General features: G+C 42.0%; 1 protein-coding gene across 1 annotated transcript in view; it reads left to right on the plus strand.

Annotated features, from left to right (window-relative positions):
- The first annotated feature begins 2,557 nt into the window (after positions 1–2,557).
- LOC122561817 (carboxypeptidase A1-like) overlaps positions 2,558–25,339 on the plus strand; it is a 38,740-nt gene continuing 15,958 nt past the window's right edge. The window contains exons 1-6 of the mRNA XM_043714020.2: positions 2,558–2,771; positions 3,780–3,850; positions 15,961–16,042; positions 17,151–17,285; positions 20,315–20,413; positions 24,986–25,087. Coding sequence (XP_043569955.2) covers positions 3,783–3,850; positions 15,961–16,042; positions 17,151–17,285; positions 20,315–20,413; positions 24,986–25,087 — 486 coding nt within the window. The 5' untranslated portion in view covers positions 2,558–2,771; positions 3,780–3,782. The remainder of the gene's footprint in view (positions 2,772–3,779; positions 3,851–15,960; positions 16,043–17,150; positions 17,286–20,314; positions 20,414–24,985; positions 25,088–25,339) is intronic.

Consider the following 25,339-nt stretch of genomic DNA (forward strand, 5'->3'; position numbering starts at 1 on the left):
GTCATCCATCATCCTGACGGACAAATAGATTGGTGTTCAGTCAGTGTGACTGGGTCAAAATCCTGGATCTCTCTTACTTAAGACATTCTGGTTCTACATACATCATACTGAGTCAACAGAACCTGATCCAGCTACCCACACCTGCATTCAATAAAAAAACTCCTCATAGAAATACCCTTTTTTGGAGAAAGACTATACTTGCTTCTCACCTCAAGCAGATCTCCTCTGATTAGCCCTAAAATCTCTAGGTTTTCCAAACTAAAAGTCTTTCCTCAATTATTCTAAACTGAAAAGACGTTAATTGAAGGTGGTGTTCAGTCTACCTATGGTAAATCATTCCAACATAACAACTTTTCATTAATCCTGGTTGTGTTCCTTGTTGTATGTTATATACTCAATTGATCTGACTTTTTTTTATAAACTCTTCACCAAATTAACCAATACCCATATGCCACTATTTTGAAATCTGAACTCTAAAATGATGTATATATTTATATGTAACTACATCATACTAAAAGTTTTCCATTCAAGTGACCATACAGATGTGATAGATCATCAGAAGATTGCAGATTCCAAACAGTCAAAGCATCATTGAAAAGTGTGAGGGGTGGTGAATACAGAGAAAATAGATAGCAAAAATGAAATGGATCAAAAGATACATCATGTGAATAATGCTTGCTCTCTATTTATTTCATTTAGGTTCCCAGTATCTCTGGACTGTTACAAAACATTACAGTCTATACAGAAACATCAATCTCTTTCTCAATTTTGACAACTCATGCAGGAAGTGCAGTCATTGCATGCAAGGGAAAAGATAAGCATCTGGTGAACAAAACAGGAAACTGATAAAGTATTTACAACCAAAGCGTCTTTCTTCTTCCATGATTTAATTTGATGCTTTCCAACGAGGGTCACAACATTTGCAGAAATATTTGACCCCAACATTGGAATGAATGAATTAGGCTCTCATCAATAATGGGTAATGACTGATTGGGTTCCCCATTCCTACCAGAACAGGGATGGAAAGCTGTATCTGAATGATCTTGCTGCATGAGCCTTTTTTTGCCACTTTTGTTACACTCAGAAGTCTAAATTCTTAGACACGAGGGGATTCTCTGGCTGGAGTTTAGATCAGAGTGGTGCTGGAAAAGCACAGCAGGTCAGGCAGCATTCAAGGAGCAGGAAAATCGACGTTTCAGGCAAAAGCCCTTCATCAGGAATAGAGGCAGGAAGCCTTTGGCTGGAGACTAAGCAGGCCCACTGTGTCTGGATATGGTACTGGCTACTTCACACTCAGATGAGGGCAAATTTCTTGGCTCAGAATTCTCTGACCGAGAGGTTTGTGGATGGTGAGTCATTGAGTATATTAAGGCTGAGATCAATATTAATTTGAGCATTACAGGAATCAGAACAGCATGGGGGCTCAGCAGTTAGCACTGCTGCCTCACAATGCCAGGGACCTCAGTTTGATTCCACCCTCAGGCAACTGTCTGTGTAGAGTTTGCACATTCTCCCAGTGTCTGCATGGCTTTCCTCTAGATGCTCCGGTTTCCTCCCACAGTCCAAAAATATGCAGATTAGGTAGATTGACCATTCTAAATTGCCTAGGGTTGTGCAGTTAAGTGGATGAGCCATGAGAGATGCAGGATTACAGAGATAGGTAGGAGAAGGAGTCTGGGTGGGGGGGGCTCTTCAGAGGACAATAGTGAGGACTGCAGATGCTGGAAATCAGAGTTTAGATTAGAGTGGTGCTGGAAAAGCACAGCAGGTCAGGCAGCTTCCGAGGAGCAAGAAAATCAACATTTCGGGCAAAAGCCCTTCATCAGGAATAGTGCCCGAAACGTCGATTTTCCTGCTCCTCAAATGCTGCCTGACCTGCTGTGCTTTTCCAGCACCACTCTGCTCTTCAGAGGGGCAGTATGGACCATATGGGCTGAATGGCCTGCTTCCACACTTTTGGGATTCTATGATGGAAAGGGGAGGTGGGGGGTTAGGTCTAAAAAGTGTTAGAACATTCAGCTGTGGTTTTATTGAATGGCTGGAGGGCCCCTATGTTCACCTCCTGCTCCAATTTATTATATTCTTATGCCCAAGTATGGTGCAAATTAATTGCATGATTTCCAAAATCTCTGTAATTTGTAATCAGATTTATAGACCCCCGCCACAAACAAACCCCACACGAAGGGTGCTGGAGCCCTCACTGGTGGAATCATGCATCATGCAGTGAATCAAGAAAAATCCAAGAAGTTGCCCAATATAACATTTTGGGCGCTTTATTCTATTCTCAGTAACCACCAGGTTAGCTCTGAGAGAGCTAGCCAACTTGGCTTTGTCTCCTGCCCCGAAGGCTGCACGGTATACCTTTTATATAAAAAAAAATCTTGCTGATCAAAGATTTATTTTATCATCTGAATGTCACCTGCGAGCGAATTTGTTACATCATTTTTGAGAGCTCGACGGATCAGATTTCTGACCCTCGGGCAAAAGCAAACCCACCCTCCTCTGGATTGACAAAGCTTCCTGAAGCCATCAGGTTTGCACGATTCATTGCAGAACTTGACGGGGAAGCGCTAACCACACGCCTATCACAACACTTTGTAACATCCATCGCCAAAGCTTGTGCGTGAAATAGCCGCGAAATTGCGCAAATACTCTCCACGTCCCGGCCACAACGCTGCAACTTCCCCTGACAGCGCATTAACACCTGCCTTCAAATTTCCCTCGGCTTTTCCCAACCGAAGATCTGAAATTGAGAGTTTCAACAGGTTGAGGTGAGTAACTCAATGCTCAAGGTTTTATATTTTGGGAGGGAGGAATGCCTTCTTATAGTCCTTGGTGTTGGGGTGGAGGAGTAACTTCAGTGTTCAGTCATAATTTCAAATTGAGTTCAAACTTTGGGTATTGATGGGGTGTCCTGAGAATGTGGCAGGAGCTACCCAGAGAAGAACTGAAATGAATAGGCTGGTGTACTTCTATGTGGAACATGGAGGTCTTGAGCTCAAGGACCAGTTTGTGTGCTGTAATTACTTTGCTAAAAACAATAGGAGCCTCCAATTGCCAATAATTATTGACCATTCTTGGTTAACCTTGAGAAGGTGGTGATGGCTCTTTCCTTGAACTTCTGCAGTCCATGTGGTGAAAGTGCTCCCATTGTATTGTTGGAAACGAGGGTCTAGGGCTTGACCTTGTACACGGAATGAACGGTGATATATTTCCAAGTCAGGATGGTGACTTACTGCTGTGCAGGCTGTGTGTAACCAAGTGGCTTAAGGCTGCCTTAGAACTGAGCCTCCTCTGAACAATCCACGCTGTTCAGGAGCTGAGAAGAGAGCTCCTCCTATATCCAAGCTTCCACATCAAAATAAAAAAAACTTGGTGGTGGCTGTTTACTCAACCAGATGCATGCTGGCTAAATGTAGGTATTCAAAGTAAAGCTAGCAACAGAATACAATAAATATCACTGAAACTACAGGTTTATTCTTACCTCAGATAGTGTCAAATGGCAATGGGAAGTGTTCTCTCTTTCACACCTATCACTGAGTAGAAGCTGATCAATCTGAAAGACCCTGCTCAAATTCACAGACATCATATTGGCATGAATGTTAAAGATTCTCTTCACTGAACAACCATTGGTAATCTCTACTTTTGAAAAACAAAAATCCCAGATATAGCAAATGTACCAATGACATGTAGTGCCACCTGTGCCTGAGTTATCACCAAAAAGAAAAATCCATGTGAAAATGTGAATAACACTGTCTTTTTATTATTTTTTCCTACAGAAAATGAGGGGACTTTGGCTCTTTCACAGCATTGTCTTGGTGGTTGCTCACAGTCGGGTAACATTTGTAGGGTGAGTAATTTCCTTGGGCCATTCTATGATGTTGGCCACTCCTAGTGCTTCCTCTCTGGCCCCTTCTTGAACCTTTCCCAATGTAATTATCCTCCCCCCACCTGTTTTAAATGGAGTAAGGAGTTAATTACTTGGAAAAAGGGTAGAAAAGAAGCTCATGACTAAACTTATTGTTGCTAAAGCTGAAGAAGGATGTACTCCAACTCATTAAAATTAATATCAATGAGATGGAAATAAATAAGTGGTTAAAGTTGTACAATAAGTGTGGGATTTGACAAGACAGTTAAAGGTTTGATGTTAGAACCTTTTTCTCCACATATTGTTTATGTAGAACAGATTCTCAGAGAAGGATTAATTTAAGGTCAGCTGATCCCTTTTCAAAGAGATAGATCAACACAAATTTAGAAAAATCTTGAGAAATCGGCACGGTGGCCAACACTGCTGCCTCACAACGGCAGGGACCCGGGTTCAATTCCTGTCTTGGGCAAACTGTCTGTGTGGAGTTTGAACATTCTCCCTTGTCCGTGTGGGTTTCCTCCCACAGTCCAAAGATGTGCGGGTTAGGTGAATTGGCCATGCTAAGTTGTCTGTAGTGTTAGGTGCATTAGTCAGGGGTAAACGTAGGGGAACGGGTCTGGGTGGGTTGCTGTTCGGAGGGTTGGTGTGGACTTGTTGGCTGAACATTCTGTTTCCACACTGTAGGGAATCTAAAAAAAAATCCCAAAGCACTTTATAATGAAACACTTTTGAAATATGCTCACTGTTATAAAACAGCAAACACAGCAGTCAGTTTTCAATGTGATAATGGCTAGTTGTTTTTACTGTAGTTGATTCAGGAGTAAATGTTGATGTGGGGATGACTTTCCTGCCCTTCTCTGCAATAATATTGTCGGACCTCTTGTATTCAAGTGGTAGAGCCAACAAGGCCTTGGTTATGCTTCAGCTAAAATAGATTTCCAACAGTTAGCACTTCCTCTGTCCTGAACTGCAGTGTCAGCCTAGATTTTTGTATTCAAGTCTCTGGAGTGCAGCTTGTGCCCACAAACCTGAGGCTCAGAGAGGAGAAAGTCACCCATTGATCCGCAGTGATGCCTAGCAGGCGTCTCGTCTATACGTGGAATGAGAATTAGAAAGAAATTAACAATGATCTTTGTATATTTTTGTCCTTGACAAGTCGGGAAAGAATTTAATGTCCCTTAAATTAAGGGATTGCATTATGATGACAGAAGAGAAAGAATATTCAAACATTGATTCTGGATAGAATGGCTTTGTGCGTCTGAATGTTATTTACTGGCAAATGCTTCAAAATTATAAATAGAACATATTCCATTATTCCTGTTGCTTTCACAAACTGATGAATATTAAATATCAAAAGTCACAGATAATTCACTAATTTAAACCTCTTGTTATTCCTTTTATTTTCTCATTTTGACTGATTTTTGTTCCAGGTTTGGGCCCTAGAGAAGTAGCAGATATTCTATTCGATAATCATGTTTGAAAGTACCAAACTCAGAGCATTGCCTGTTGGTACTTGTTTGCTGAATTTTCTCACTGTGGAGATGTTACATCTCCTTCTCAACAACTCCCACCCCCATAACAATCAGCCGAGGGGGCCGTCAAAGCTTGGCTGATGGTCAGATTATTAAAACTGATTTTATCAGAAGTGCAGCATTTTCTATTGTGAGGAAAACATAAAAACATAAAGCTGACATATGAAGACCAAGTGCAAGAAATGCGCAATCAGTGTCAGAAAAGGGATAGCACTGTAATTTTTGTTTAGCACTGTAATTTTTGTTGGAATTGTTTATCAACCAGTCATTACGTAAATTGGACATGTTCTCACTGGAAAAGAGAATTAGGTGACAGTATAATTGTTGTTCTTAGCACTTTAAAAGAAACTGGGAAAATCCGATCATAGCACCTTGCCCAGGACCATGCAACCAGAGGACAAAGGGAAGGGCTAAACTCGGAACCATGTAAACACAATTTCAGTGAACGTATGGTCAATCTATGAATATGCTGCCTGGGGAGACATTGGAAGCAGTTCATGCACAAGCAATTTAGATTGATTCCTTTCAGTGAATACAGATTTAAAATAGGCAGCCATCGCTTTGTAGATAATGATGTGCAATAAATCCTGACCTTGAAGGTGACACCCAGGATTGAATAAGAAGAGTGCAAAATGTGTTATGAGATATTCTCTGTGTTTGTTGGGCTCATCCACATATCAGTGCTACTGATCATAAGGTGGGAGGGGATTGGGCAAATTGCTCGAGGTATCAACACAAGACCTTCAACCACCATCCCAACAATTCCATTTCTGGTCACTCAACATTTCAATCTCCATGGGATACTTTCTTCCCTCACCAATTGGAAAGAGAATAGTATCTTCACTATCTAATTGGAGGGTTCTTGACTGATGGTTGAACAACTCTTTCTACTTACATACATTATTTTTCAAAACTATAAAGGGAGGGCAATTGTGGTGCAGTGGTAGTGTCCCTACCTCTGAGTGAGGAGGCATGAGTTTCAAGCCCCACCTGCTTGAGAGGTGTGTCATAATATCTCTGACCCAGTTGATTAGAAAAATATCTTAAAAGCAGTAAAGAGGGTGTTTGTGGTGCAGTGGTAATTCTGCTATCACTGGACTAGGAGGCCTGCGATCAAGTCTGACCTGCTCCAGAGAAGTGCACTGATATCTCTGAACAAGTTGTTTAGGAAGTAATATTAAGAGCAGTAATGCCCTTCAACTCAATTTTGATTTGGCAGCCCTCCCTGCCAACCCCCACAACCTTTGATAGTCTTCATTGCATAATAATCTTCAATTCATTGAAATTTGCTCTTAATTCCTGGAAATGTCAAAGGGCAGCAAAGTGATTCAGTTGTTAACACCGCTGCCTCATAGTACTAGGGGGCCAGGTTCATTTCCAACCTCAGTTGACTGTTTGTGGGGAGTTTATGTTCTACCCATGTCTGCATATGTTTTACACAGTTTGCAGTTGCCTACCACAGTCCAACGATATTCAGGTTAGGTGGATTGGACATACCAAATTGCCCATAGTGTCCAGGGATTGCAGGCTAGGTGACTAGCCATGGTAAATGCATGGTTACAGGGATAGGGTTGGGGCTGAGTCTGGATGGAATGCTGTACTGAGGGTTGGAGCTGACTCAATGGGCCAAATGGCCTCTTTCCACATTGTTACGACACGGGGTAAACTCTCCTGCTTAATTTAAAGCAGCAACACAGAAAAGATTTATCCTGTGCAGTAATCTATGAAAATTCGAGAGGCCAAGAACTATTCAAAGTAAAAATTAACAACTTTATTTCTTAAAGTATGACAGAGAATGATTAACTAACAACTATTTACAACTCCTTCCTCTAACCTATCTTTTCCCCTTCTACAATACTAGTCCAGTAAAAACCCCCATTTAAGATTTACAAGACAAAACTTCTTATCTCAAAACCAGGCAGCTTTTGGTTCTTCTCCATATTCCTGTCTTTTTTTCTTCTTCTTGGGGATTCTACTTCACAGGTTACTGATCAATAAAGGTGCCTTTAAGAGAGCTATTCTCTGGGCAGTTTGCAGATGTCATTAGGTTGGCAGTTCTCCTCCCAACTGTCTAATTTTCCGTGGTTTTATACCCCCAAAGCATTGGATTGTGTCATTGGCTTAAAGATTGTTAATATATTAAATTCAAACTTGATTAGAGTTTGGTTTTTTTGAGGGGGGATATAATTTAAACTGATTGGGCTAATTCGATCTGTTTTTGTCTCTAGGCAACCAGCTACCCTAGCTACCCTAGTAGCTGGACCACATGTTTACATTGTATCTTATTGAGAACACTTGGTGCTGTCACTGCTAGCTTTTAACTCTCTTAAAGGTACAATACAGCCACATCTTCATAACACCTCCCCCCTTAAGAAAGCAATGAACCATCATAATGAAAAGATGGTTTCAGTGTTTTTCTATTTTTTTAAAGACATTACCCTAACATACAGATAACTTTTATATAAGTTCACCTTTACTTCTTACCATATACCTGGATATATAACATTAAATAAATACAAATCTCATCTTAACTCTATCAGTTAAATCCCACGATAATGCATCTGCGATTACGTTCTTACGACTTGCAACATGTATTTTTAAATTAAAAGTCTATAACATAAGACTCCAAAGAAATGGTCTCATATTCTTGTCTTTAAAGCGTTCTAAGAATGTAAGTGGATTGCAATCTGTGGACACACGTGTCTCCGACACATTGTTTGTGACAAACACATCAAAATGTTGTCAGGCCAGTACCAAACTCAATAGTTCCTTTTCCATTGTGGAGTATTTCCTCTGGTGGATGTTGATCTTCTTCGAAAAGTAACCAACTGACAGTTCAAACCCATCCTCATTTTCCTATAGGAATACAGCTCCAACTCCTATGTCGTTAGCACCATTGGCGACTTTAAAAGGTTTTGAGAAGTTTTGAGTAGCTAAAATTGGTTTGGTGGTTAATATCGATTTCAAATACCTTCTGGCATGGTTCTGTCCACTGAAATTTTGTGTCCTTCTTCAGCAAAGCGGTTAATGGTGCCACTACATTGCTGAAGTTTGGAAAAAACTTCTGTTAGAATCTGCTGAGTCCTAAGAATCTAAGCACCTTTTCTTCGAAGTTGGTCATGGAAATTCCTTGATGACCTTTATCTTTGTGTTCCGTGCGGTTAACCTTCCATGACCGATGTTATTTCACAAGAATGTCACCTTTGCTTTTGCTAATTCGGTTTTATTTAAATTTATCACCGGTTTTGCTTCTCGGAGTTGTTCGGAGAGCTCTGCCAACTGTACCATGTGATCTTTCCAGGACTTACTAAAGATCACTACATCATCCAAATAGACTGCACAGTTTGATAACCTAGCCATAACTCTGTTCATGTGTCTTTGGAATGTGGAGGGTGTGTTCTTCATTCCAAAGGGCAACACTTTAAACTGGAGTTTAATTAGGCATTACAAATGCAGAAATTTCTTTCGCCGACTCTGATAAAGGTACCTGCCAGTAACCATGCATTAAGTCCAATTTCGTGATGTAACTGGCTTATGTGACTTTCTCAATACAGTCTCCTAAATTAGGAATTGGATAAGAGCTTGATTTTATAATGGTGTTGACCTTCTGATAATCCACGTAGAAGTGTTGAGTTTGGGAACTAAGACAATTGGCAAATTCCACTCGCTCTGGTTTGGTTCGATGATGTCCTCATTGAGCATGGCCTCCACCTCCTTCTGGATCTGTCTGGCTTTGAAAGGATTAAGCTGATAAAGGTGTTGTTTTATTGGACTGGTATTCCCTACATCTACTTCATGTATTATAGCTGTAGTCCTCCCCATCTGATTCATACATATGTCTTTATACTACAGTAACAAATCTTCCAACTGCGTTCTATGATCATGAGACAGATAGCTTACTAACCTATCCCACTCCTCAAGGATGTTTTCATTTTTAAAATCTATTTTGAGGCGCATCAAAATCCACATCATCTGGATTTGATTCCTGACTCGGCAGTGCAGTGACTAATACCTGTTTTTCCAGTTCTTTCTCTCTAGTATAATACAGTTTTAACATGTTCACATGACATACTTGATATCTTCTTTTTCTATCTGGCATCTTTATGAGAGAGTTCACCTGACTGAATTGTTTCTCAATTTGATAGGGACCATTAAACCTGGCTTTGAAGGGATCTCCTATCACTGGTAACAATACTAACAGATTATCCCCTCGGGAAAACGTCGGCACCTCAGAGCTTTTATCTGCCACCTGCTTCATTCTACACTGTACCCTCTTTAGGTGCTGTTTAGCTAACACACCTACTTGATTTAGTCTCTCCTTTACCTCTGATACATAATCTAAATGTGAGATCTCTGACTTCGGTCCTGTCAATTTTTAAAACATTAATTTCAAAGGGCCTCTCACTTCATGACTGAATATTAACTCAAAGGGAGTAAACTGAGTAGATTCATTTGGGGCATCTCTAATGGCAGACAATACGAATGGGATACTTTTATCCCAATCATTCATGTAATCCTGACAGTATGCTCTCAACCTGGTTTTCAAGATCTGATGCCACCTTTCTGAAGCTCCCTGGGATTCAGGATGATACGTGCTGGATTTAAAGTGTTGTATATCTAAGTTATCCATAACCTCCTTAAACAGCCTGGCAGTAAAAGTTGACTCTTGGTCCAATTGAATCGCTTTGCGTCGCCCATACCATGTAAAAAAAGCTACTAATTCCACTGCTACCCTTTTTGCCTTGATACTTCGTAATGGAATTGCCTCCGGAAAACTGGTAGACATTTCCATTATGGTTAACAAGTACTGGTTCTCACTTATAGATCTTGTATCTCTCAAAATTATAACTTCTTGTCCTTCTCCTCCTTTTCTTTCTGAGTAAACTTTACCCACAGAGGCAAATTCTTTATAGAGATCAGGTACTAACTCTATACCCAGCCCCTGCCTCAGGAGGGGACCTACGCAATCAATTATAACTCGCATGAAAGGTTCTTCAAATGCGGGAATTGACAATAAAGGTGCTGGTTTTATTACCGCTTGTGGCTTACCTACCTTTTGGCATGTATGACACGGATGGCAAAAGTTAACCACATCCTTGTGCATTCCAAGCTAATAAAAATGTTTTAGTACAATAGCTTGAGTCTTTCATACACCTGGGTGACCTCCTACCGGTAGTTCACGTGCTACCTGGAGCACCTCCTGTCTGTATGCTACCGGTAACACAGACTGGTGCACTTTGGCCCATTTCTCCTCTGCACTAACCTGCCATGGTCTCCATTTCCACCTTAGGATTCTATCTTTCAGATATTAACACTCCGGAATATTCTCTGTCTCCTTTTCAGAGTGCACATCCACATGTATATCTTTTATTGTCTTGTCTTGCTGTTGCAAGTCTCTTAGTCTTTCAGGATTAAACACTTCTACCTGAATCTCTGCCTGTTCAGGTTTTTTCTGCACCATTATGTCAAACAGAGTGTCCGCTAACTGAACCTCAACTCCTTCATCTTTCTGTTTACTTTTCACTTTGTGCTGTGACTTATGATCGTGGGATCTGCTTACCACACAGTCTGGGAAAATACCAGGCTATTTCTGTTTTAACTCCTCAGTTTCTTGGTCTTCCTTGGGCTTCTCCATAACAAGGGGTGTCACTCCCAGCTTGGATCCTGCTAAATCATTCCCAAGAACAAACTGAATTACTTCTGTGTTAGTCTTACTTCTGTGGTAGGCAAAGTAATGGAAAGGGTACTGAGGGATAGGATTTATGAGTATCTGGAAAGACACTGCTTGATTAGGGACAGCCAGCACGGATTTGTGAAGGGTAGGTCTTGCCTTACAAGTCTTATTGAATTCTTCGAGGAGGTGACCAAGCATGTGGATGAGGGTAGAGCAGTGGATGTAGTGTACATGGATTTTAGTAAGGCATTTGATAAGGTTCCCCATGGTAGGCTTATGCGGAAAGTCAGGAGGCATGGGATAGAGGGAAATTTGGCCAATTGGATAGAAAACTGGCTAACCGGTCGAAGGCAGAGAGTGGTGGTAGATGGTAAATATTCAGCCTGGAGCCCAGTTACAAGTGGAGTTCCGCAGGGATCAGTTCTGGGTCCTCTGCTGTTTGTAATTTTTATTAATGACTTAGATGAGGGAGTCGAAGGGTGGGTCAGTAAATTTGCAGATGATACGAAGATAGGTGGAGTTGTGGACAGTGAGGAGGGCTGTTGTCGGCTGCAGAGGGACTTAGATATGAGGCAGAGCTGGGCTGAGGAGTGGCAGATGGAGTTCAACCCTGCCAAGTGTGAGGTTGTCCATTTTGGAAGAACAAATAAGAATGCAGAATACAGGGTTAATGGTAGGGTTCTAAGTCAGGTGGAGGAACAGAGGGATCTTGGGGTCTATGTACATAGATCTTTGAAGGTTGCCACTCAGGTGGATAGAATTTGTAAGAAGGCCTATGGAGTATTATCGTTCATTAGCAGAGGGATTGAATTCAAGAGTCGTGAAGTGATGTTGCAGCTGTACAGGACTTTGGTTAGGCCACAGTTGGAGTACTGTGTGCAGTTCTGGTCGCCTCACTTTAGGAAAGATGTGGAAGCTTTGGAGAGGGTGCAGAGAAGATTTACCAGGATGTTGCCTGGAATGGAGAGGAAGTTGTACGAGGATAGGTTGAGAGTTCTCGGCCTTTTCTCGTTGGAACGGCGAAGGATGAGGGGTGACTTGATAGAGGTTTATAAGATGATCAGAGGAATAGATAGAGTAGACAGTCAGAAACTTTTTCCCCGGGTACAACAGAGTGTTACAAGGGGACATAAATTTAAGGTGAAGGATGGAAGGTATAGGGGAGATGTCAGGGGTGGGTTCTTTACCCAGAGAGTGGTGGGGGCATGGAATGCGCTGCCCGTGGGAGTGGTAGAGTCGGAATCATTGGCGACCTTTAAGCGGCATTTGGATAGGTACATGGATGGGTACTTAATCTAGGTTAGAAGTTCGGCACAACATCGTGGGCCGAAGGGCTTGTTCTGTGCTGTATTGTTCTATGTTCTATGTTCTATGTTCTATGAATTCCTGGAACTGATACTCTGTAAATCACTTCCATTGAAACTTCCCCAGTCTTGATTTGGCACTCCAACCTGATCTTACATAGGGGAACGCTAAATTTCTGCCCATCTATCCCATAAATTACCACACTCTCGAGTATCAGATCAGAATGAGTGCATATTTGCTCATCCCTTACTATCAGCGACTGATTAGATCCTGTGTCTCTCAAAATTATAGCTTCTTGTCCTTCTCTTCCTTTTCTTTCTGAGTAAACTTTACCCACAGAGGCAAATCCTTTATAGAGATCAGGTGTGAACACCATACCCAGCCCCTGCCTAGGCTGTGCACTCTCCTGCAGCTCCTCGGCTCTTTTTGGGGTCTCCTTTATTACCTTCACTAATTCCACTGGCTTGGCTTCTTTTACCACATTTTTTCCCACAGTCTCTTTCTTTAACGACCAGCACTGTGACTTCACGTGTCCCACTTTACCACAGTAGAAACACCTGAGGCCTTTCACCTCCTTTCCACCCACTTGGGCTTCTTTTTTATCCTGTGGTAAATTCTTACCAGTGCTCTTGGTTTCGTAGTGTAGGATCTCCCCTTCTTCCAACTTCAATTCCTCACAGGACGAAATTCTGGCTGAAAGCTTGTCTTATGCATCAACGTGTACTCATCTGCTAATTCTGCTGCCCTTCTCACTTCCCAAACTTTCTGTTCCTCCACATGAATTCTTACCATTCCTGGAATTGAGTTTTTAAATTCCTCCTGCAAAATAATCTCTCCTAGAGCCTCAAAGGTCTTACCTATTTTCAAAGCATGCACCCATCAATCAAAATGATTATGTTTAATTCTTTTGAGCTCCATATAAGTCTGACCTGGTTTCTTCTTTGTGTTTCTGAACTGCTGTCTAGATGCTTCTGGTACCAATCCATAAGCACTTAAAATAGCCTGTTTAACCTGTTCATAATCTATTGACCCCTCATCTGACAGTGCAGCAAATACCTCAGTAGCTCTGTCTACCAGTTTAGTCTGAACTAGAATTACCCATAAATTCTTGTATCACTCCATCTGCCTAGCCAATTCTTCAAATGAAATAAAGAAGGCTGTGACATCTTTCTCATCAAAATGTGGCAGAGTTTTGACATATTTATATATACCACTACTTTCTCTTTTAATCTCCATTCTGTTAACTTGACTTTGCTGACTAAGTTGCAACTTCTCAAGTTCAAAGTCTCTCACTTTTCGCTCAGCTAAGAATTGTCTCTCTTTCTTTTTCCTCTCTCTCTCTCTTCTCTCTCTCTTTCCCTTTCTCTTTCTTCTCTTTCTCTTTGCTCAGTCAAGAACCTTCTCTGTCTTTTTTTCCTCTCTCTCTCCCTCCCCGCCTTTGTTTATGTGCTAACTCCATTTTCCTCAATTGTAATTTAAGTATTGCTACATCTATTACATTTGTCTGTTTCTGTGATACACTGAAGTGTTTGAGTATTTCCCTTACAGTTCCAGCTTTACTTTTGTCTTTAGTTAAACCCAAATCTAACTTACTTGCTAATTCTAAAAGTATGGCCTTTTTCTTTCCTTTTTGGCAAATTTGAGAATAATCTCCAAATCCCAGTACCTCTTTAACAATTTTAAGAGCCATTTCTGTCACCTTTAATTTAATCAACCACAAGTCACTGAAAGTAAACAAATTGCCTCACCTACATTTTATTGAAAGATTTAGGACACTAACCTGCAAGTGTTTAAATCTGCTCGGAATTTTTGTACCCCCAACTCTATTCAAATCTGTCTAAACCAGTTCAAATCCCAGATGCGCTCCCAAGCTGTTATGACATAGGGTAAACTCTCCTGCTTAATTTAAACCAGAAACGCAGAAAAGATTTATCCCGTGCAGTGATCTGTGAAAATGCGAGAGGCCAAGAATTATTTAAAGTAAAAATTAACAACTATATTTCTTAAAGTATAACAGAGAATGATTAACTAGCAACTATTTATAACTCCTTCCTCTAACCTATCTTTTACCTTCCCCTTCTACAACTAGTCCAGTAAAACCCCTCATTTAAGATTTAAAAACAAAACTTCTTATCTCAAAAACAGGCAGTTTTCAGTTCTTCTCTGTATTCCTATCTTCTTTCTTTCTTCTTGGGGATTCTAATCTCCGGGCAGTTTGCAGATGTCATTGGCTTGGCAATTCTCCTCCCAACTGTCCAATTTTCCCCGGTCTTATACCCTGAAAGCATCAGATTGTGTCATTGGTGTTTAAGATTGTTAATAAACTAAATTCAAATTTGATTGGAGTTTGGTATTTTTTGAGGTGTATAATTTAAACTAATTGGCCTCATTTGAATCTGTTTTTGTCTCCAGCAAACAGCTACCCTAGCTTCCCCAGTAGCTGGACCACATGTTACATTGTATCTTATTGAGAACACTTGGTGCTGTCACTGTTAGCTTTTAACTCTCTTAAAGGTGCAGTACATCCACATCTTCAGAACAACACTGAGGTTGGCTGTTAGATTATATTAGATTAGATTACCTACAGTGTGGAAACAGGCCCTTCAGCACAACCAGTCCACACAGACCCTCCGAAGAGTAACCCACCCAGACCCATTTCCCTCTGACTAATACACCTAACACTATGGGCAATTTAGCATGGCCAATTCACCTGACCTGCACATTCTTTGGTTTGTGGGAGGAAACCAGAGCACCCGGAAGAAACCCACGCAGACAAGGGGAGAATGTGCCAACTCCACACAGACCGACACCCAAGGTTGGAATCGATGTGGTAAAGTGTTACTTTTCATGGAGAAAACCTTTTTCCTGGACCGATTTAGACTGCGACACTCACTATATTTCTAAATCTCTCTCTCTAAATGTGTTTTCACCCAAGTCAATTATATAGTTTGCTCTAATGTATGGTTTCCTTAATGCCATGGATACAACTCTTAAGATGTTCTGTCCCCATGGATTCTGCTGACCATGGGCCTAGGCTTTGATTTCTGGCCAACACTACAGGCTGTTTTTTTTGACCAGACCGACCCTATTTGGAGACTGCAGCACATCTGCCTCTGCTTAATCAAAGAGTAACTGTTGTCTTCTCTCAGGAATTCAGAAAATCTTTTATTTACATCTTAATACACAACAGTGCACTATACCACAATTATGAGGTGTAGATTATAAACTCTCCTGAGTTCCACCAGGAGACGGGAAAGAATATTTTAAGGTTTCCAGAATCGACCAAAGTTTTGCCCCTTTCTGCTTATTGTTTTAGACCATAAGGTATAAGAGCAGAATTTGGCCATTCAGCCGATCAAGACTACTCCACCATTCGATCATGCCTGGTATGTTTCTCCACCCCACTCTCCTGCCATCTCGACATAACCCCTGAACTCCTTACTAATCAAGAACCTGGCTATCTCTTTCTTAAAATTAAATTAAATTTAACTAAGTAGAGGAGGCTCATTATCTCACTCATTCACTTTGTTTGATATTTTTTGTGTGTGTTTTACAGTTCCATTTCTTTTTATCCACTGTAGTGACCAAGTACTGCGTTTCCGTGTTAACAGTCAGGAGCAGCTTGCTATGGTGAAGTTCCTGGCAGAATTGGACAATCTGAAGGTAATTACGCCTAGTTAACTAAAACATTTTTCTTCTCAAAGACATTGTATCATTTGAGATACCCTTTGACAATGTGGTATCACATTTTCAATCTTTCTTGGCTTACATGACCTTTCTTAATCTTGGAGTTTTATTGAACAGTCCCTTCACTTAAGGTTTCTCAAAAATTCTGTTCTATGTTTTTGAGGACCAGGCTTTGTAGTATCGGAAAGGGTGAAGTTGAGCCATCTGTGTTTGGTATCATTACTAGAACTGGTTTATAGGGCTTTAGAACTAAGACACTGAGTTGCTCAGAGAGGTAACTGACAGTAAAAAAAACTTGCTTTCCCATAGGCACTGTGAAGGTTTTACAACCAGTAAACTACTGCTGCAATGTAGGAGACATGGACTCCGGTTTATAGACAGCAAGTTCCAGGAACATAACTAAAGAAATCACCAGTAATCTGTCATTAATGAGGTTGGCAAAGGAATAAAAAGGACATGAATGTACTATCCTGCTTCTCTTCAAAGCAGAGCCAGAGAAACATTTACTTCCAATTCAGAAAGAAAATCTCATGTGAAACAGCACCTTTGACAATGCAGCCTGCTAGATCAGCAACCATCCATACATTAAACATCCATTTCCTCCACCATTGGCACACAGTGATTCCAGGATGTACCATATACAAGATGTACTGCAATCATTCACCACGTTTTCTTTGATGGCACCTTCCAAACCCACAGTGTCTACCGCCTAAAAGAATAAGGGCAGCAGACACAAGAAACACCACAAACTGCAAGTCCACTCCAAGCCCCACAGTGTCCTTATTTGGAACAGTGTCAAAAACTGTTTCCTGATTGTTATTGAATCAAGTTCCTTTCTGACAGCACTGTGCGTGCACACCAAATGGACTGGATTGTTTGAAAAAGTCAGCTCACCAGCACCTTCTGCAGGGCAGTTTGGGATGGGCAATAACTACATTAAAATAAACCTGTAGGAATGAGATTTGAACTCAATCATTAGTCTCTGGAACAACGTATTATCAAAGCTGATGTTAGCTGATACCTTTATATCTCATGATATATATTAAATATTACTCTGAAATGTCCATTTCTGTTTCCTTCGCAGCTTGATTTCTGGAAAGAACCTGTAAGCATCTCACTCCCAATTGAACTCCGTGTTCCTCGCAAGCATGTCCACACTGTCAAATCTTTCCTGGAGTCCAATGGTATCACATATTCTGTCATGATCAAGAACTTGCAGGTATTTGTGGGAAATTTTCACACTCCTCGCCCATGCCTTGTGAATTGTCAGTTTGTGACTGAGTGGGGAACAATGCTCCTACGGTTTTTCTGTTTAATTATCTCACTGGATTGTGATAAGTAGTGAAATTCAAGGACAGGCCACTGTACACCTGCACAATGGTACAGGGCTGTTAAAACGCAGATAGAATTGTGCCTCACATTATAAGCATTATAACATATATCTATAACTCTCTGCCAAAGAGCCACTGTTAAACTATAATTGCCTCTGGTGAGACAACATCAAGAATTTTTGTGATGTTCCTATTTTGGGATGTTCTCCTTCAAGCAGAGAAGGTTAAGCTAAGAAGAGATTTAAAGTAGGTGCTGAAAGCTATTTGGGGTTTTGACATAGTAAATAGGAAGAGTTCATCAACTGGCAAGTGGATTGATAATGAAAGTGCACACTTTTTCTTTAATACAGCAAGTCATAGTGACCCAGAATGTCCTGCCTGAAAAGTAGATTCAGTCGTAAGTTGCAACATAGATTTGGATCAGTACTTGGAGACAATTGGAGCAGGAGAGTACACAATGAAACCTCCAGGAATGTATCCAATCAGAGTTGATAAACTTGTCTTGATTGTATTGTATTATTTTAAAATAATCAGGGAGTTTATCCTGATGTTCTAGTCAACATGCCCTCCTCAACAAATAAAGCAATCACTTATCCCACTAGTACGGCTGCTACAGAATGTTTACTGTAAGATTGCTGTTGGTGTCACATGTACTGAGATACAATGAAAAGTGTTGTTTTGCATGTCATGCAGGCAGATTGTACCATACAAAGTGCATCATGGTAGCAGAACAAAGTACAGAATACAGTGTTACAGCCGCAGAATGAGAGTGAGATCAGAATTAATATTTGACAGGGTCCATTCAGAAGTCTGTTAACAGTGGGGAAGAAGCTGTTCTTGAATCTGTTTGAATGTGTATTCAAACTTTTACATCTTCTGCCTGATGGGAGAAAGTGGAAGAGAGTATACCTGATGTGGAAGGGGTCTTTGATTATGTTCATAGAATCAGAATCATAGAAGCCCCACCGTGTGGAAACAGGACCTTCGCCCCAACAATTCCACCCCAACTCTCCGAAGAGTAACTCACCCAGACCCATTCCCCTAACCTATTATCCTATATTTACCTCTGACTAATGCACCTAACCTACACATCTCTGAACACTATGGGCAATTTAGCATGGTCAATTCACCTAACCTGCACAGCTTTGGATTGTGGGAGGAAACTGGAGCACCCAGAGGAAACCCACACAGACACGGAGAGAATGTGCAAACTCCACACAGATTCCAAGGCTGGAATCGAACCTTAGTCCCTGGTGCTGTGAGCCAGCAGTGCTAACCACTGAACCACTGTGCTGCCAATGTTGGTTGCTTTCCTGAGTCACCAGGAAGTATAGGTAGAGTAATGGGTGGGAGGCTGGTTTGCATGATGGACTGGGCTACGTTCATGACTCTCTGTAGTTCCTTGTGGTCTTTGGAACAGCAGTTGCCATACCATGCTCTAACTCATCCAGGCAGGATGCTTTCTCTGGTGGATCTATATAAGTTGGTTAGAGTCCTTGTGAACATGCCAAACTTGTTTAGCGTCCTGAGCAAGTAGAGACATTGTTGTGCTTTCTTGACCATCGTATTGATGTGGGTGGACCTGACCAGATTGTTGGTGACCATCACTCTCAGGAACCTGACACTCCCACTCATCTCCATCTCAGCACCATTGATGTAGACAGGGGCATGCCCTCCACTCCACTTCCTGAAGTCAACAACCAGCTCCTTTGTTCTGCTGACGTTGATGGAGAAATTGTTGTCTTTACACAATGCCACTAAGCACTCAATCTCTTTCCTGAATTCTGTTTTGTGGTTGTTGGAGATCTGACCTTCAACGATGGTGTCATCCGCAAACTTGTACGTGGAATTGGGGTGTAATTTGGTCACAGTGTGAGTTTATTGGGAGTATAGATTAGATTACATTACAGTGTGGAAACAGGCCCTTCGGCCCAACATGTCCACACCGACCCGCCGAAGCGCAACCCACCCATACCCCTACATTTACCCCTTACCTAACACTACGGGCAATTTAGCATGGCCAATTCACCTGGCCTGCACATCTTTGGACTGTGGGAGGAAACCGGAGCACCCGGAGGAAACCCACGCAGACACGGGGAGAATGTGCAAACTCCACACAGTCAGTCGCCTGAGGCGGGAATTGAACCTGGGTCTCCGGCGCTGTGAGGCAGCAGTGCTAACCACTGTGCCACCGTGCCGCCCACTGCCACCGTGCCGCCCACGGTATAGTAGAGGCCTGAGTACACAGTCTTGCTGCACTCTGGTGTTGAGGATTACAGTGGAGGAGGTATTGTCACCTATTCTTACTGATTGGGTCAGGAAGTCAAGGGTCTAGTTACAGAGCGGTTACAATGGTCTTGGAGTCTTCAGGTCAGTTTGTTTGGAATTATTGTATTGAAGATGGAACTGTAGTTAATATGTAGGAGCCTGATGTAGGTATTCTTGTTATCCAGATGTTCCAGGGATGAATGTAGGGTCAGAGTGATGTTGTCTGCTGTGGACCTTTTCTATTGGTAGGTGAATTGCAAGGCAATTTGATAGGCTGGTGTTGCTGTAAGCCAAGACTAACATCTCGAAGCACTTCATAAGTATGGAGGTCAGAGCCACTGGGCGGTAGTCATTGAGGCACCCTGCATGATTTTCTTCGGCACTGGGATGATGGTGGTCTTCGTGAAGCATGTGGGGGCTTCATATCGAAGTAAGGAGAAGTTTCAGCTGTCCGTGAATACTCCCAGCAGCTGGTCTGCATAGGATCTGAGTGTAATGCTGGGGACAATTAAAATGTCATACAAGAACAGTCTCTATTCATTATGTAAAGTGCTTTGAATTGAGATTGCGTTACAAATTTGAATATTATCAGATATATTTCCGATTTACGGCTCTTGAAACTGAATTACTGTCTAATCTTGCTTTTCAGCCTTTGGTGGATGAACAACATATGAGCATGTTGGGTTCTGATCTGGGACGAAATGGGACCGACAGCTTTAATTATGGAAACTACCACAAATTAAAGGAGGTGAGATACTGTGTAGCTTGTACTGTTACTTTCAAAAAGTCTCCCTCATGTCACTAGATTTGCCCTGTAATGTCCATAGCTACTTGTTATGGACAGCTCGTAGTGTCCTTGAGACCCTTTGGGAAAAGGAGAGGGTGAATCCTGTTGAGCGATTCCCTGGGCCGACTGTCAAAGTCATTTGGCAGAGTGCCTCATCACCAGAATGTTTAAACAAACACTAATACATCGCTTGGCTGGTGGTGAGAAGGGTTCTGCCTGTGAGATCCATTATGCATGCCCAGACTCTCTGCACCATTGCACGCTGCCCTCAAAGTAGCTGTGGGGGGAGTGAGACTGTCACACACCTCCTACTGGAATGTGCCTATGCAAAAGAAGTCTGGAGAGGAATGCAATGGTTATGTCGAGGGTTGTCCCAACCAGCTCTGTAACGCTGGACACTGTGTCTGTTCCTCGGCATGTACACCAAGATGAACATCAACTGTGCCTGGAGGACCATCAACTCGGTGAAAGACGCTCTTTCTGTCAGCTGAAAACTTGTTGGACTTCCAGTTGAAGGAGTTGATTCCAACTGAGTGTTGCAGACTGGCACATTCCAAGGTCCAGGACTAGGTGTTGAGGAACGTGCTAAAGCTTGGGGCAGCTGCCTCCAAGACACAGTGGGGAAAGACCACCATGTAAGGTCCTTCTGCCAAAGAATAGCTGGGGTCCATTCAGTCATTGAGCCCTACTGATGCCTCAGCTAAATGCCAAGAGGTTGACTGTAAATATGGAGAATGGTAAACATCAAAGACAATTTGCTCTCTGTAATTTAAAGAGAATATAGATATGAATGACTCCATTAACTGTACAGGTACCAAAGATGTTTTTCTATGAATAAAGTATATTTTTGCAATAAATAAAAATACTTGTTTCATGAAAAGTTAGATATATTTTCGTATAGCATCTTTAACACGAGATATTTCACAGGAGAATTACAGAAGATGTCCGAAACCTTGGAGCAAAGTAGCAGATTTTAAGGACTGTCTTTAAGAATAACAATTGGATAGAGAAGCAAATATGCAAAAGAATACAGCGTATTCAAAAAGAACGGGTACCCAATGAACACAGTCCACCGATTTCTCAGCAACAAACCCAAACAAGCAGACAAATGCGTCCAGAAACCCTAGCCACTCTCCTCTACATCAAAGACATCTTGGAAATGACTGCCAGACTATTCAGATCTCTGGGCATCATGGTAGCCGACAAACCCACCAACACAGTAAAACAGTAGCTAATGACCTTAAACGACCCTATACATCCAATAAGCAAAACAAACATCTTTTACAAAATACCTTGCAAGAACTGGTGACAAACACTACATTGGACAAACAGGCAGAAAACTAGCCACCAGGATATATGAAATCAATTAGCCACAAAACAACATGACCCCACTATCACTAGTATCCTTACATACAGATGAGAAAGGACTCCACTTTGACTGGGACAACACATCCATCCTAGGACGAGCCAAACAGAGACATGCACGAGAATTCCTAGAAGCATGGCATTCCAACCGGAACGCTATCAACAAACACATCGATTTGGATCCCATTTACCACCCTCTGAGAAAAAAAACTGGAAATGACATCACCAACACAGGAAATGACATCACCAACCCAAGGAAACCTAAACACATAAATCAAAAGCGAGACATATCACCAGCTCTTTACTGGAGGCTCACTGATGATGTTACCTAGTATGGTGACGAAACGTCTGAAAATGAATCTTCCAGCTCAGCGAGCAAACTTACATCCAGGGAATTTGAGTTTATGGAATTAGAGGAAGCACAAGAAGTGGGAAATGGATGAAGGCAGATATATTTTGTAGGGTTTGAGTAGATTTACAAAGGTAGGGAGGAGCAAAGAAAGGGAGAAAAATGAACATGAGGCCAATAATTTTAAAATCAAGACGTTGCTCGGTCATAAGCCAAAATTGATCAGCAAGCACAGGACTGATGTGTGAAGGGACTTGCTGAGAGTTCAGCGATGACAAATTAATGAGGCTGGTAGGTTGGAGAAGGCTGAAAATAGGAAAGGCATGGAAGAGGATTTCAGTAGCACTTGTTATGAAAGTGAATGTAGGTGGTCTTGATTTTGCAGAGAATATAGAACATGATTTTTCAGGTGCTGGGGTTTCCCCACTCATCTCAACAGGCCTATAGCTGTTTAATGCACCAAGGAGTGCATTAGCTGGAGACAGGATTTTAGACCCTAACTCAAGAGGAAGTCATAGCTCACAGAGTGAAAGCCAATCTGATTGGTCAACAGCTCTCTCGTTCATGCAGTGTCCCTGTAATTGCAGGCAATCATCAGATTCTAAATGTCTGGAGCACAGGGCCAGATAACCATTGGAGTTTCACAACAAAAACTACAACAAAGCAGGGGTAGGGTCAGAAATCATGGGCTTTGGAACATGCTGCTCTGGACTGGCTCTGGTACCAGCCCCATACAGTGCACAACATTCCAACATCTCTGCCCAAGCATAACAGCATTGCGCACAGACCCAAGCACAGTGACTCCATTGCCCCCTAGACCTAAGCCCCATGTTCCCATCACTCTGACCCAAACACAGTGGCCTTATTCCCTTCCCCCGATACAAGCGCAGTGGCTCCATCTCCCCAGATCCAAGCATATCAGCTCTTCCCACCAGACCCAAGCACAATGGCCTTGTCCCCCCAGATCAAAACACAATGGCTCTGTTCCCCTCCCCCAGTCCAAGCAAAGTGGGTCCATCCCCCCAGACCCAAGCACAGTGTCCCTGTCCCTCCTAGAACCAAGATAGTGGCCCACCTCTGACCAGAGAACGATGGGTTCACCTCTGATCTGAGCACTGTAGGCTATTTAGAAACCCGTTATCAGTTTTTGGCACCAATGTACCATGACTCTACCTCCATCCCACCATGCCCCACCCCTGGAATGGTTGTGGCATACCTTTGAGCGAGGCAAAATTCAGAAGGAAATCCATGAGGGTAACCCCTCAGTTATTTGCCCAAGGTTGAAACAAGGTAATCTGCTGGAATTTGATCTGCCCTTTTCCATCTCTGATTTTCTCCTGGTGCCCTTGAAATTACATCTAGGTGTCTTCAAATGGGGTGGCTGCCCTCGTGCTCACCCATCCCCTCATAAAATTTCAAAAGTGTCTGGGACAAGTGGAAAGGTGGCAGGAAGGCCATTATGGAAGTTGTATGCCCTGGTACCACCAGCCTGCAAACCCATGGGCAGGGCCCCCTGTAATATTTACCTTTTTGGGTCATAGTTTTAGTCATGGAGATGTACAGCACGGAAACAGACTCTTTGGTCCAATGCGGCAATGCTGACCACATATCCTAACTTAATCTAGTCCCATTTGCCAGCATTTGGCCAATGTCCTTCTAAACCTTTCCTCTTCATTTAGCCATCCAGATTGGTTAAATGTTGTAATTGTACCAGCCTCTATCACCTCTCACAGCTCAATCCAAATACACACCACCTTCTACATGAAAAAGTTACTCCTTAGGTCCCTTTTAAGTCTTTCCCTCTTCACCTTAAACATATGCCCTGTAGTTTTGGGCTTCCCTACCCTGGGGAAAAGGCCTTGGCTATTCAGCTTATCTGTGCCTATACCTTTCTGAAGAAGTGACAAAGAAGATTGATGAAGGCAGAGTGATGGATGTTGTCTATATGGACTTCAGTAAGGCGCTCGACAAGAATCCGCATGGTAGACTGGTTAGGAAATTTAGATAACATGAAATACAGGGAGAGCTAGTCATTTGGATACAGAATTTGAAACTATAGGTTCAGTACTCAAACACCGACACCACATTTGGTCTGGGTCAACCTGAGGCAATGACCAAGGAGCAGGATGGAAGTGATAGCCAGGGAACAAGACTTGTGATGCATCATGAGAAAATGAAGCAAATGGATCTTTCATTTGAATCTTGAGGATGGATTCAGCAATCTCACATTACCAAGGGGTGACTGACTCAATGGAACCACTGCTGGGAGAGTCATGCTAGTAATATCTCTGTCTCTGGTTTATGCTGTCTTGAAACTCAACATCCTACTTTGATCACAGGATGATTCAATTATTTTTACAGATGTCTCTGGTTTATAAGAGTGTGGCTGACTACATTATCCACCTTCATTTGCATCACTATCTGTGAATAGCAGGACCTGCTGGGTCCTGACAGCAGCCAGGGTTCATGCAAATGTGAGTTTGTGCATCTGCCTAAGGTAAGGTGCCATGAACTTGCACCCTGAGTGTTTGGATTCTATAATGGAGCTCTGAGCAGAGGGTAATGTTGGACCATGCTGCATCATTGCCAAAAGAATGTACCTCCCCTCAATTATGGGCAATGGCTCAACTGAAGGTTAGGAAGAAGGTTTCATCGTGAAAAGCATTTTATGAAAAGATTCCTCAGCAACCCATCCAAGGAAGGCCCAAGGACCTTGCACCTTGTGAACACTTATAGAGTCATAGAGATGTACAATTACAAAATGATTTAGTGATGCATTGGCGCGTCATATACATTTTCTATTTTTGGTTTCTCCTCAGATTTTTACATGGCTAAAGGATCTTGCAGCTGAAAACCCACAATTAGTCCGAAGAATCAAGATTGGTAGAAGTTCCCAAGGGCGAGCTCTTCATGTCCTGAAGGTTGGTCAAAAACTGAAGACGTTTAATTTCTCACCATCACATAAAATGCATATGCTGTTTCAGCATAGTTTGCTATTGCTCAGTTGATAACTAATTGTCAGTCAATTACACAAAATGTCAGCCTCAATCATGTACTTGATAACTGGATTCATAAGACAGCATCCTGTATCTCAACAGCACTGTATCTCCTGCAATAGTTCGAGAAGGCTGCTCACCATCACTTTCTCAAAGACAATTACGGAAGTGTACTAA

This window comes from Chiloscyllium plagiosum, unplaced genomic scaffold (genome assembly GCF_037043375.1).
Source record: "Chiloscyllium plagiosum isolate Xiang-an unplaced genomic scaffold, Cpla_swu_hap1 HiC_scaffold_23, whole genome shotgun sequence".
Classification (NCBI taxonomy): Eukaryota; Metazoa; Chordata; class Chondrichthyes; order Orectolobiformes; family Hemiscylliidae; genus Chiloscyllium; species Chiloscyllium plagiosum.